At 44.5% G+C, this 12,574-nt stretch overlaps 1 protein-coding gene across 1 annotated transcript in view; it reads right to left on the bottom strand.

Annotated features, from left to right (window-relative positions):
* Positions 1-12,574, bottom strand: part of LOC106677068 (5' exonuclease Apollo) — a 25,034-nt gene that overhangs the window by 6,621 nt on the left and 5,839 nt on the right. The window contains exon 4 of the mRNA XM_014414756.3: positions 104-195. Coding sequence (XP_014270242.1) covers positions 104-195 — 92 coding nt within the window. The remainder of the gene's footprint in view (positions 1-103; positions 196-12,574) is intronic.

The following is a 12,574-nucleotide window of genomic DNA, read 5'->3' as shown; positions in this document are numbered from 1 at the left end:
ATATTCCAAAAAATACTAATGATTAATGATTCTGAGGCTAAATAGAGGAGGAAATAAATAGTAACACTAGTTAATACAATAAATTTAGTTTAATGCAACTTACCTTTTTCTCAATTACCGGCAGTAAGACAGGTGATTTCACGAATGATGGATAATAGCAAAAATTTCCAGAATACAAATAACTACCAAATGTCCCTAAAAAAAAAAAAATATTAATATTTGATAAAATATTTTGTTGTATTTACTTCAATAAATTTCATGCTTTTTATTATGAACGTAACCACGAAAATATGTCATCAAGTTTGGTAAAACCACTTTAATTTGGTTCATAAAAATATTTAAGAATACCTGAGGACATGTAACATAAATCTCATAAAATGATTCAGTCTTAACTCTAAATCAAATGACAACTTGCAACATACTAGGCCACAGTAGTCAATACAGAATAAAATAAGGAAGTAACAAGGAACTGATGGATTTTAACACTAAACATACCATAACGGGTCAAATGATCCATTTTGAACTTTTCCATTGAAAATGCACGTATAATTTTATTGCGTTTGCACATTTGACTTCATGACTTTTTCTAAGTAATTAATGTACAGTTATAAAAATATTTTTGTTTTGTTTTGTTTTGTTTATTCTGAGTAATCCTTGTTGTATACCGATATCTACCACAACAGGTCATTTGACCCGGAGAGAATTTTTTTGTTTTATGAGATTATCTAGTCATATTTGTAGTCAGTAAGTTGCAAATTCTTCCAAAGACTGTTGTGTAAAGTAGTTCAACGAAAATAGCTCAGAATAATTTCAAGAAAATATCAAATTTTAGATTGAAAATAGCTTTTTAGTGTAAGAAAAAGTGGCAAAAATTGAAAGTCTTGGTAAGTACCTAGCTTATATTTTATTTTGATAGCTATAGTAATACAGATCATTTTTTACCCAGAAAAATGTCGAAGCAAACAAGACAGTACAAGTTCTTAGAAGATATAAATAATATTGGCGAAGAGTTTTCAGAAATTAGTGAAGATGAATTTTCTGAAAATGAAGATATATTGGTTGCAAATAAAAATGAGTTTGATTCTACAGATACTGACGATGAAGAGGAAAATATTGTGAATGTATGTAGTGGCCGAAAAAGAATAAGATTACTCTCAAGTTCGGAAGAAAGTGAAGTAGAAATAAATGAACAAAATTTTGCGAATGATGGATCTGTTTGGCAACAAATGCAAGTAGGTGGCACACCTGGAAGAGCACAAGTTTTTATTTTTTGCTTTTGTAAAAGAAATGCTCAACATACTATTTTGTTTAATTATAATAAATTTAATTTATATTTTTATTTCCTTCCTAACATCCATATTTCATACATTCAAGCATGAAACATAAAGTTTGTTCATTTGACCCGCTATGGTAGAAATAGGTATATATTAAGTCTTGGTATGATTAGTGTTAAAGAAAGAAAGCTTAACGAAATCTCAATAACTATTAGTGGATGGCAATGGATTAATGATTGATTTGGAAAATGTGGCTAATACAAAATTGATATGATACTGGGGGAAAAAAATAACATAATTTTTAAAACACCTAATCGATGGAATGTTCAAGCCAGTATATCTCCTAAAACAGATTAAGTCAAGCATAATAGGAATGAGGACAGAGAATGTGTTAGGAACCAATGGGACATTCCTCATAAAATTTACGGCTAGCTGAGAAGCCAGTAAAAGTAACATACATTTGGAAATGGTTTTGTAATGAGAGGTGGAACATAAGATCTTGTCATTGGATTTACACCCATCAAACTCTGAATATGTATACTTGGACTAAAGGGAAGATTCTACAACTGCAGTTTGTTAGTTCTCAGCTACCATGGAGGTCACATCTTGTGAGAAAAGAAGGCTTTCTATGATTCTCTAGTGAAAACATATGACAAATATCCTAGAAGCGACATGAAGATCATTCTAGAGATTTCAATGAAAAAAAATGGTCTTCACACCAACCATTGGAAAATACAGCTTGCATGACAAGACCAAAGAGAATGGAATGTTGCTAATTAATTTTTCCATATCCAAGAATATGGTAGAGGGTAGCACTATGTTCTCAGGTCAGAAAATTTATGAAAGTGCTAGGAGATAAACAGACGGAAACACTGTGAATCAAAAAGACCGTGTCCTCATCAGTCAAAGCCACAGATCTAACCTTATAAGAACAAGATCCTACAGAAGGGCTAACCTGAATTCAGAGCACTATTTGTTTGTTTCCAGAATTAAAACAAATATTTTAATTTCCACATCTAAACTAAAGAAAATGGACAAAAGCTTACCATATCAGTTAAATTTGGATGAACTACTTGTATCAAAGCTACTCCTTATTCTCCTACTGAGTTAATGAATGTATATATTGAATTTGGAATGTACAAAAAGAGCAAGCCAAGATAACAAGCCAAATTCCCACATTCAAACTGAAGGAAATGGACCACAAGCCTTAAATATCAGTTAAATTTGGATGAATTACTAGCATGGGGGTTAATGGGCAGGGCAACAGGAGGACTAGAGAGGGAGATGGGTGCAGGTGTCTCCTCCACTCTTTGCGGTTGAAGCAAGCCAGCAGTGCCCTACTCACTGTCTAAGGATGCCCAGTCCTCCCTATCCCTGCCAACGCCTACTGTCACCTCCACGTGGTGCCCCCTGGGGAGTCCGATGGAACTCGCGAACAACAGAGGCGGGTGTCCTGTCTTATTGACAGGCATGACGGGCCCTTTGAACACCCAAGCTAGGCGTAGGGAGCTCGAGCTGAGGCTGAATGGCAGAGGGTGTAAAAAAATATACTGTCTTCTATCGACCCACTTGTGGCACCTGCCGCACCCCATTGTATTTAATGCCCGCTGCAAGGAGAGGGGGTAGTACCTGTAGTGCCTTTAAGAACCCCCACACTTGTGGGAACAAAATGAACAAAAACATTTTTTACATTCATCCCTTTCCAGATGAGGAGGACTTGTCCTCCTCAGATATTTCGGACCTGGCAGGGCCAGCAGTGGAACTGCCAGAGAATGTTTCGAGCTTACTTTCCACGATCATGGAAGAGATGAGTGATGAGGAACCTCAGCAGGGGAAAGGGGAAAGTGGAAACACTCCCCCTGGACTCCAGTCTAGAAGAAGGGATTGCAGAGGATCAGGCGGAATGAGGAGATGGCGGCGTGTGATTAACAAGGCCACAGCAGGACTACAGGAGACTGAGAGTATTTTGGGCCCAGCAACTTTGGTTAATAGGGAACAGAGCTCTACAGGACCTGGTTCTGCTGCGGAGAGCGAGCCAAGGAACGTAGATCGGCCACGGGATACCGGAAGACCTTCAGGCCCATCAGCCTCAGCTGATAGGGAACGGAACTCAGCGGGACCTGGACCATCCAGGAGGGCTAGAAAAAGGCTTAGGGTTAGTTTTCAGGATACCGAAGGTCAACAGGGCACCTCCACCTATGGTGTTAGGGACCGGAACCCTTTGGGACCTGGAATGACCAGGAAAGCTGATATGAGGCATGGGGGGGCGGTCCCAGGACACTGATGAACGACCAGGCCCATCAACCTCCTGTGTATAGGGACCGGAATTCTTCAGGACTGGGACCCTCCACTGAGCAGAGGATAAGGTCCTCCCCAGGTACTTCTGCGCCAATGGCAAAGGGGCCTAGGGGAGATGGACCAACGAGACCAACGTACTCAAACGCTACGGGATACAGCAGGGTTGCCATCATTCCTGACAGCTATCCTTCTATCCAGCTCACTCAGCAGCAGAGTGATGAGGTGCAGGCACGCCTGATCAGGTCACATCTATCCAACTCTGGTCCAGTGCTCCAACAAATGTGGGACCAGAAGGCTCGTTCATAATAACCAGCTGACACCTCCCCACACATTCTTCTACCAACCTCCCTCTAACGTCTGTGCGAACAGAACCCCAGGCCGTGCTCCATGAATTGGTGTCGGAACAGACTATCACGCCTCACAGCGAACAGCCTCCACAGCAGCTATATTATCCTCTACATTGATATTTACATTCGCCTGTCGTGGCGGCATATATGCTGAAACCAGGATGAAGGCAACTCTGCCCCACCTGACATAACATGCCGCCTGATCTGCTGTGGTGAATTGCTGTGTGAATGCAGTTCCATTACGTCAAGGGCAGGGTTAACGACAAAAATTGCTGCTCTAGGCCTCCTCTCACTACTGCCTAGACCAACCACCCTCGACATAGTTCCAAAACCTGTGACCACATTCTTTCGACAACAAGGTCCCTGAATCGCCAAGATGTCAGCACTTCGGGCGAGAGTTCTCAATTCGTCCGTGATCACTCATCTCCGGCCCATATTGACCTGCAGGATATGCAGCCTATGCATACTGGGTCTTCTTCGCCTTCTTGACCATCATATCCAGCATTCCCTACTGCCCAAACAATGTCAGAGATCTTTCCTTGCTCTGCCACTCGCCTTGCAATTTCTACAACACAAGGGTTCGCCCTTCTTCTTCTCAGGACACTCCTTAACTTTGTGCCCAGTCCCTGGGCACCACCTACACACCACCTCCTTTATACAGGTTTTAGCAGGGTGTCCGTATTCTTGGCACTGAAGGCAGAGCAAGAGGTCCAGGTAATCTCTGATGGTCAGGCCCCACCATCCTCCACTGACATACTCAGGGCGAGTCTCATAGCTTGGTGCACCTCAAGCACCCATGTAGTTGTGAGCTCGCCCCTCGCGGGAGTAGAGCAGCAGGGTCTAAGCCACTCCCTCCTGTCTTTATCTTTCTTTGGAGCCTCTATAGGAATTTTGTCCCAAAGATATTTCTCCAGGATACTCCCGTTCCAAAAATTGGGGACTCCTTTTACTTCCAGGCGAGGCCTGTGTGCCACCGTAAGGCTCACCTGTAATCCTTTTTCCCTCAACTAGTCCGAGGTAAGGAGCTTTTGTGCCTTCTGTCCTGTGTTCCTGACCAGAACACAGCCCTTTTGGGTGACTTTTATCAATTTTATGTCCCCAATGCTCTTCAATTCTTCTTGGGACGGGAGTTCCTTGTATATATCTTTTGCAGTCCAGTCTTTTGCGCTTCCCTTGAGTGTGACATATGTCGCCATCTCCTGGGGTTTAAGTGGAATGGCCGGAACGCTTGCAAGGACACCAGCGAAGGTTAGTTTTTTCCTCTCCTTTGGCCCTTCCTGGACTGGGGTCTTCTTCTTCCTCCTCTTTCTTCGCATGGCTTTTTTTCCAGCCTCCGCTTTCCTCTTCCTCACTGTCTGTAGAGGTATCCGATTTAAGGTTCCTTCCCCTACAGAACGGTGTCAGGCTGGACCTTTGGGGCATTGGGGCTGGTTCCGCGCCCTCATATTTACTCCTCTGCTTCAGCGGAATTAGCACTGAAGGCCCAGCTCCCATTGTCTTCGGTTCCTGCACTGCTCTTTGGTCCTCATTCTCCTTTTCTCTTCCTTTTGCCTTACATTCTAAGTGGATGTGGGCTTCTTCGTCGACTTCCCCTTCCAGGTCTTTTATTATGCCAGAAACCCTTTTCAGTGTAGGTGAAACCCTTATTTTTTCTTCTGGTCATATACCACTCTTATGGCGTCCCCTATAGCCTCTGCTACCATTGGAGCCACAATCTGGGAGACCTTTTTACCAATGATCTTGTGTAGATCATCAGTATACATGGCTTCTTTTACCATTTCAGTCACTATTTCTGGGATAATTTTCCATTGGTCTTCCAGTCCTACTATTATATTGGCTAATTCTCTCAGCTGGCCATTTAGGTATTTCTGGATCTTGTGAGATACCTTTTTTTTCTAGTGAGAGGTGACCAGGCAACCATCTTGGAGGAGGCTGCCAAGATGTATATAGATTATACATACCCTATAGATGATCCCTCTCAGGATAGTGCAGATGATGGAATGCTGGACACACCACGTTATACCCACTAGGTACCGACCTATGTCTACCATGGGATATGTGGAACCTTCGTCTTGCCATGGACAGACAAAGGATCAGAATGGCTCCAGGACTAGATAGCATAGACGCTGCAATCCTCAAGAACAGTGCCCCTTATATCGATGAAGAGTTGTTGAATATATTCAACGAGTGTTTGGATAAGGAGTACTTTCCAAACAAGTGGGGGATTGCAGACTTGAGACTGCTCTATAAGGGAGGTGGTAAGGATAAAGAAACGCCTAAATCCTATCGACCAATATCCCTCCTCCCAGTAGCTAGTAAGGTCCTGGAGCACATGATCGTCCACAGCCTTAGACCTATCCTAAGTGCGGCAAGTCATTTACGGCAGTTCAGCTCAACCCATGGCAAGGGAACTACGGATGCGCTGCCGAGAGTGCGTAGGGATGTGGAGGAGAGGGCGGAGAAATATGTCTTATTGATCATGTTTGACATCTCTTCCAACTTTGATAGCGTTTGGTGGGCCCGTGTACTCCAGCAGTTGCAAGAGCTCGATACCCCCAGTAATTTATACTCCCTCGTAGGTAGTTACCTCAATAAAAGAAGTGTCAGGATCAGGAGTAACTACTACGAGGTCGCAAGAAAAAAATCGAAAGAGGATGTCCACAGGGTTCAGTCCTAGGACCAGCTCTGTGGAAGCTAGTATTCGATGAGTTGCTGGGGGAACTAGAGGAGAAGAGGTTCCTTGTCACAGCCTACGTCGACGACCTGGCAGTCATCGTGGCCAAGAACAGCAGATCCAGACTAAAGACAGAAGCAGAGAGGTGTGCCAGTGTCGTAGGAGAGTGGTGCGTGAAAAGGAAGTTGAGTATGGCAGTAGCCAAGACTCAGGCCGTACTCATAAGAGGCTCCACAGACAGGGCTCATCCTATCACCCTGGATATCCAAGGAGAGAGGGTTAGACCGGGTGAGGAGGTGACATATCTTGGTAGGATAAGAAGAATATTTGATGCCACTTCTCACCTGGTGTATCTAAAGTACAGGGTGACCCTGTCACTCAATGGATTAAGTAGAATAGGAGGTGGATTTTGGGGCCTCAGGTGCAACGATGACCATATATAAAGGTGTGATCTTGGGTATTCTGAGGTACGCATCCCCTGCGTGGAGCCGAAACCTCACGCAGACACAGAAGAGAAGACTGGCCACCAGACAGAGATTGGCTCTGCTATGGGTCACAAAGACATACAGAACGGTGTCACATGATGCGGTGCAGATGCTGGCCAGAGCGATGCCCCTGGACCTCATCCTCAGGGAGGATGTCCTTAAATATGAAGTAAAAAGGCGGGGACTAGAAGCGCTACCGGATGATCTCCGAGAGAGGATCGGTGAGACTCCAAACTTATGGAAGAAAATACTGCGGGAGGACTCAATACAGGAGTGGAATGGACGGTGGATAGCAAGCCAGAAGGGCGCTTTGAAACTTTGAGAAAATTCTTCCCTACCATCCTTTCTAGATTGAAGACTAAATGGGTCCTCCCAGACTATTGGGTCTCACAGATCCTAACAGGACACGGGGGGTTTCAGGGAAAGCTGAAGAGCTTTGGAAAGAACATCGATCCCCGGTGCCCCACGTGCGGAGTTCCTGAAATAGCAGAACACGTAATAGTAGATTGCTCCGCCATGGAAGGACACAGCCAGGCTGTCGAGAAAGATCGGGATTTGTTTCCTCGCCGAGTCGAACTTTCCCTGTTTGATTGAAAGAGAGAATAATCCCTTCTTTAGAGAGCCCATTTACGGGTGGAAGGAGGTGGTGGGCCCAATTCATTTCACAATGGGAGGAACTTGACCGCCCAACATCGGCGGGCCACCAGGAGAGGAGGAAGCTGACCCAGACTGAGAGCAGGAGGGCTGGACCAGCCTAGTAACTGCAGGAGGACCTACAGAACAGATGCAGTGGATAAGGTGCAGGTCCATCAGTAAGGTGCTAAACCTGGTACTGGGCTGCACCACAGTAAAAATTATAAAGGAAAAAAAAAAAAAGAATTGGTGATCTTTGGGAGCAGTGGCATGTGCAATCCCCAGCGCACTACCCCACTGCTCCCGCATCCCGTTTGCCAGAAATGGCAAGGGAGGGGGATATAAAAATTAAAAAAAAAAAAAGATCAGGACGAACAGGCATAAGGGGGTGCACACCTCGAGTTTAGTAATTTTATTTATCATCTCGGGGCGTGCATCATGATTTGCGACAACCAAGCCGGTAGGGACTGGCTGTTGACTGTCATTAGAGACGTCACCATCGGCCACAATATCACCTTACACACTGGCAACATTGATGAGCTCTAGAGGACCACCAGGGTGGGAATTTTCTTCCCTGGTGAGCGAGTTGAGGCAGACATTCTCCTTCAAAGAATTGGCAACCAAAACCCTAGGATGCCCGATGTTGGAAGATGGACGCTGGTCGGCATCAAAGAAGAGGAGGCTGGCTTTTACGGGGATTTTAAGATCCCGGAAAGCAGCCTATGCTGCATTGCTGCTTGCAATGTTCTACAGCAGTATGTTAAGGGTAAGGACATTGATATTATCTTAATTCAAGAACCTTACTTATTTAAAGGTAGGATCAGCGGACTGGGCGTGTGGGAGTACAGCCAATGCATGCCAGAACCTGTATCCTGTATAAGAGTATACTCAAGATGCTGCCTCTTTGGCACTTATGTTCCAGGGACTTGGCAGCAGCGAAGTTGGCCCTCAAAGAGGGAACCCATAGGGAGGTGACACTTGCCTCTGGTTATCTCCCCTATGAAGAGGCCATTCCAACGACGGCCTTGAGGAGGATGGTGAATGAGCTGGTTGGGAAGGATGAAATAGTGGCTTCCACAGATGCCAACACCCATTACTGGCTCTGGGGGAGCACAAACACCAACCAAAGAGGTGAGTCTCTTTTAGAGTATCTTTTAGGGCATGACTTAGAGGTCCTCAACAGAGGTAGCAAGGCTACTTTTGTCAATAGGGTGAGGGCAGAAATCATAGATGTAGCCATAGCCACTCGTTGAGTAGGTCGATGATTAAGAACTGGAACGTTTCAGATGAAGAGTCATGCTCAGATCATCAGTATATTAGTATGACTTAACAACAGGTGATATGATCGAGTCGGTGTACAGGAATCCAAAGTTGATGAATTGGGATTCCTACTGTACCCAACTCAAGGAAAAGGTCAAGAGTTGTCCAGGAACAATCAGGAACATCTGGCAGCTTGAATACCTTAACATGTCCCTAATGGACACGATCATAAGATCCTACACTGACAATAACAGTGTATGCAGGATCCAAACCAACAGGAATACAACCTGGTGGAATGAGGAACTAACTGAGAGGACTCATGAGGAGACTCTTCAACACAGCGAAAAGAACAGGCTGTTGGAACACCTACAAGCGTGCACTAACTGACTACAATAGGGCTGTGAGGAAGGCCAAAAGAGGGGCGTGGAGGAGATTTTTCAATGATGTTAATGATGCTCCCTCCATGTTCAGAATCAATAGGATTCTATCCACAGACTCTGAAAGGGGAGTGTTTGGTCCTGTTGAGGTAGAAGGGGGGTTCACCAACTCTGAGGTGGGAAATCTGGAGGCCCTAGCACACTCACACTTCCCTAGATGTGTACTGATGACACAACTCCTACTATAGAAATGAAAATGACACAACTCCTACTATAGACAGCTACACTTGCAGTAGAGATAAGTGGGTCGAGGCAAATAGGATTGAGTGGAAACTCTGGCAAGGTTGAGTGGGCAATTAAATCCTTCTCGCCCTTTAAATCAGCTGGCACGGATGGAATTTTGCCACCCCTATTACAAAAAGGCCTAACGGTCTTGAAACCATACTCTTAGCTTTGCTAAGGGGGAGTTTGGCACTGAGTCACATTCCATGTAGCTAGAGAGTGTCGAAGGAGTGTTGTTTACCCAAACCAGGGAAAGCTTCTTATGACAACCCTAAAGCGTATAGACCTATCTGTCTGACATCCTTCTTAATGAAGACACTTGAGAAGGATCTGGACAGACATATTAGGGAGACTACGCTGGTAGCGAGACCACTAAACAGCGCTCAATTTGCCTATCAATCAGGGAAATCCTTTGAGGATGCTTTACACTATTTAGTATCCAGGATTGAAAAGAGTTTGGCCTATAAGAAGATTATGGCTGGTGTCTTCATTGACATTGAAGGCGCCTTTGATCGTACTTCCTTCAGAACCATGGTAAGAGCTATGGAAATGAAAGGGGTGGGACAGCTTACTTTCAACTGGATCAACGCAATGTTGGAAGGAAGATTGGTCAAGTCAGAGCTAGGACACTAAGCACTACTTCTTCTGCAGCAATGGAGGTTCTTCTGAACATTAAACCTCTACATATAGAGATTGAACCTCAAGTCCTTAGTTCTGTATATAGGCTTATGAAACTAGGAACGAACTACCATTCCCTAACTTATGAAGGACATGGCAGACTGTTCAGAAGGATCAATGAAGACGGGATCCTGGCTATGCATTCTGATCATCAGGAGAAGAAATATAAGAACACTTGAAGGGTCAACCCCACACAAGCCGTGCAATGGGATAAACTGCTACACAGATAGATCCTTAATGGAACAAGGATCTGGAGCAGGAATATGGAGGATGGATAAGCCTAATCAAGGCACATCCATCTCATTAGGAAAACACACCACAGTATTTCAGGCTGAGGTGTATGCAATAAATGTCTGTGCCCAGAAGAATTTTATAAAAGAGGGCATGAGGGAAAGGCTACAGGTTACACGGACAGTCAGGCAGCCATTTATGCGCTGGATAACTATGTAACCCGCTCTAAATTGGTGGAGGAGTGTAAGGCTAACCTAAACTCTCTCTCCTTGGCCAACAAGGTGCGGGTGGAATGGGTGTCTGGACATACAGGCATTAAAGGAAATGAGCGAGCGGACTAACTAGAAAGGAAAGGATCTGAGTATGTTCCTCTCACACCTGTACCCATATGTGGGATTAGTCTCAGTCATGCGAAGAGGCACATCAAAAAGATTGCTGAGAGCAAGGCTGGGTTACTCTGGAGATATACCAGAGGAATGGAACAATCAAAAATGTTCCTCAAGGGATCCTGCCCGAAAAGAAGTAACTGTCTTCTTAATATGGATAGGAGTATCTTAAGATGGGAGACAGGTCTATACACGGGACACTATCAGCTAAATAAGCATCTCTATAAAATGAGACTAATACGAGTCCCCTATCTACAGGTTTTGCAGGAAGGATGTAGAGACTGCTTACCACATCATTTGCAGTGGCAAGAACACAATTCCTCATCTTTGGTAAGGATCGTATACTGGATCCCAAACTTTGCGAGACAGTGGACCCTTATTCAGTGTCCAGTTGCAATTGGCCTGTTTTGAGCAGAGGAGGGACGGCGTACAATAGGCCCTCTGTGGCCGCGGTGCTTCTTAGCCGGAAAAAAAAAACTACTAGTATCAAGCTTCTCCTTATTCTCATACTGAGGCAACCTCCTCAACTGGTCCAACCCTTTCATCTTGAATTTCTAGCTTAGCTCACTCGATCCCTGTCCAGGAAGTCTCTTATGAATATGGCCTGGGACTTGGCTGCAGCCATAATCAACTTCCTTCTCAAGTACCACAATGCAGGCAGTGACTGGATGCCCATTGAGAAGACTTGAGGGTGCTAGGATATTCACATAAGCATTTGCTGACAAGCCATAATCAACTTCCTTCTCAAGTACCACAATGCAAAGACACTGGGAAACCTTTCTGGTTGACTCTATAACCTCACTCTGTTATTCTTAACCACAATTACTGCTAGGTTGTTGCCATACGATGACAACACTGACACCACAAGACACCAATGAGCGAGGTGAAGCCTTGCTGGAATTTATAGTCTCAACAGAAGGCAAAAGGGGGCGAAGCAACCTTTGTCACAAGAGCCAGGGGCGAAGTATTAGATATTACAATTGCCTCAAGCCGCATAAAAAGCCTTTGTAATGACTGGAGGGTCACTTCATACATAACACTGTCTGACAATAGGTTAATCTCATTTAAGATTATAGCAAAGAAATATCTACTCAGAGTGAAAAGAAACCTGAGAAATACAGACTCAGATCTTTTCAGAGAGAAGCTGGAAGATGATTCACCCAATGCAGTGGAAAAACTTTCCAGATCACAGCTAGACATGGAATCTAGCCCTCTTGAAAGTTTATCCTCCTTTCTTTTAAAGATCCTGGAGAACTTGGTGGCAGTTTTCCTTACAAGCAAGGTGCTACCAACCAACCCCCTTCATCCAAGCATATCTCCAGGGAAAATCGACTGAGACTGCACTGCACTCCTTGGTGGGAAGGATTGAAAAGGCCTTATTATATAAGGAGTCCGCTCTAGGACTCTTTTTCGATGTAAAGAGGGCATTCGATAAAACAAGGCCTGAGGCAGTCTGTAAAGCCTTATTAGACATTTCTGCCCCGAATACAATTGTCAGATTTGTTCTTAATAATAGAACTATTGTAGTTTCGGAAGACGGTACTAGGCTACAGGTGCAGGCAGTGACTGGATGCCCATTGAGAAGACTTGAGGGTGCTAGGATATTCACATAAGCATTTGCTGACAATGGAGTGATCTTCATTATTGGA

This window comes from Halyomorpha halys, unplaced genomic scaffold (genome assembly GCF_000696795.3).
Source record: "Halyomorpha halys isolate HHAL.00 unplaced genomic scaffold, Hhal_1.1 Scaffold85.1, whole genome shotgun sequence".
Taxonomy (NCBI): Eukaryota; Metazoa; Arthropoda; class Insecta; order Hemiptera; family Pentatomidae; genus Halyomorpha; species Halyomorpha halys.
This window is presented reverse-complemented; position numbering and strand designations above follow the sequence as displayed.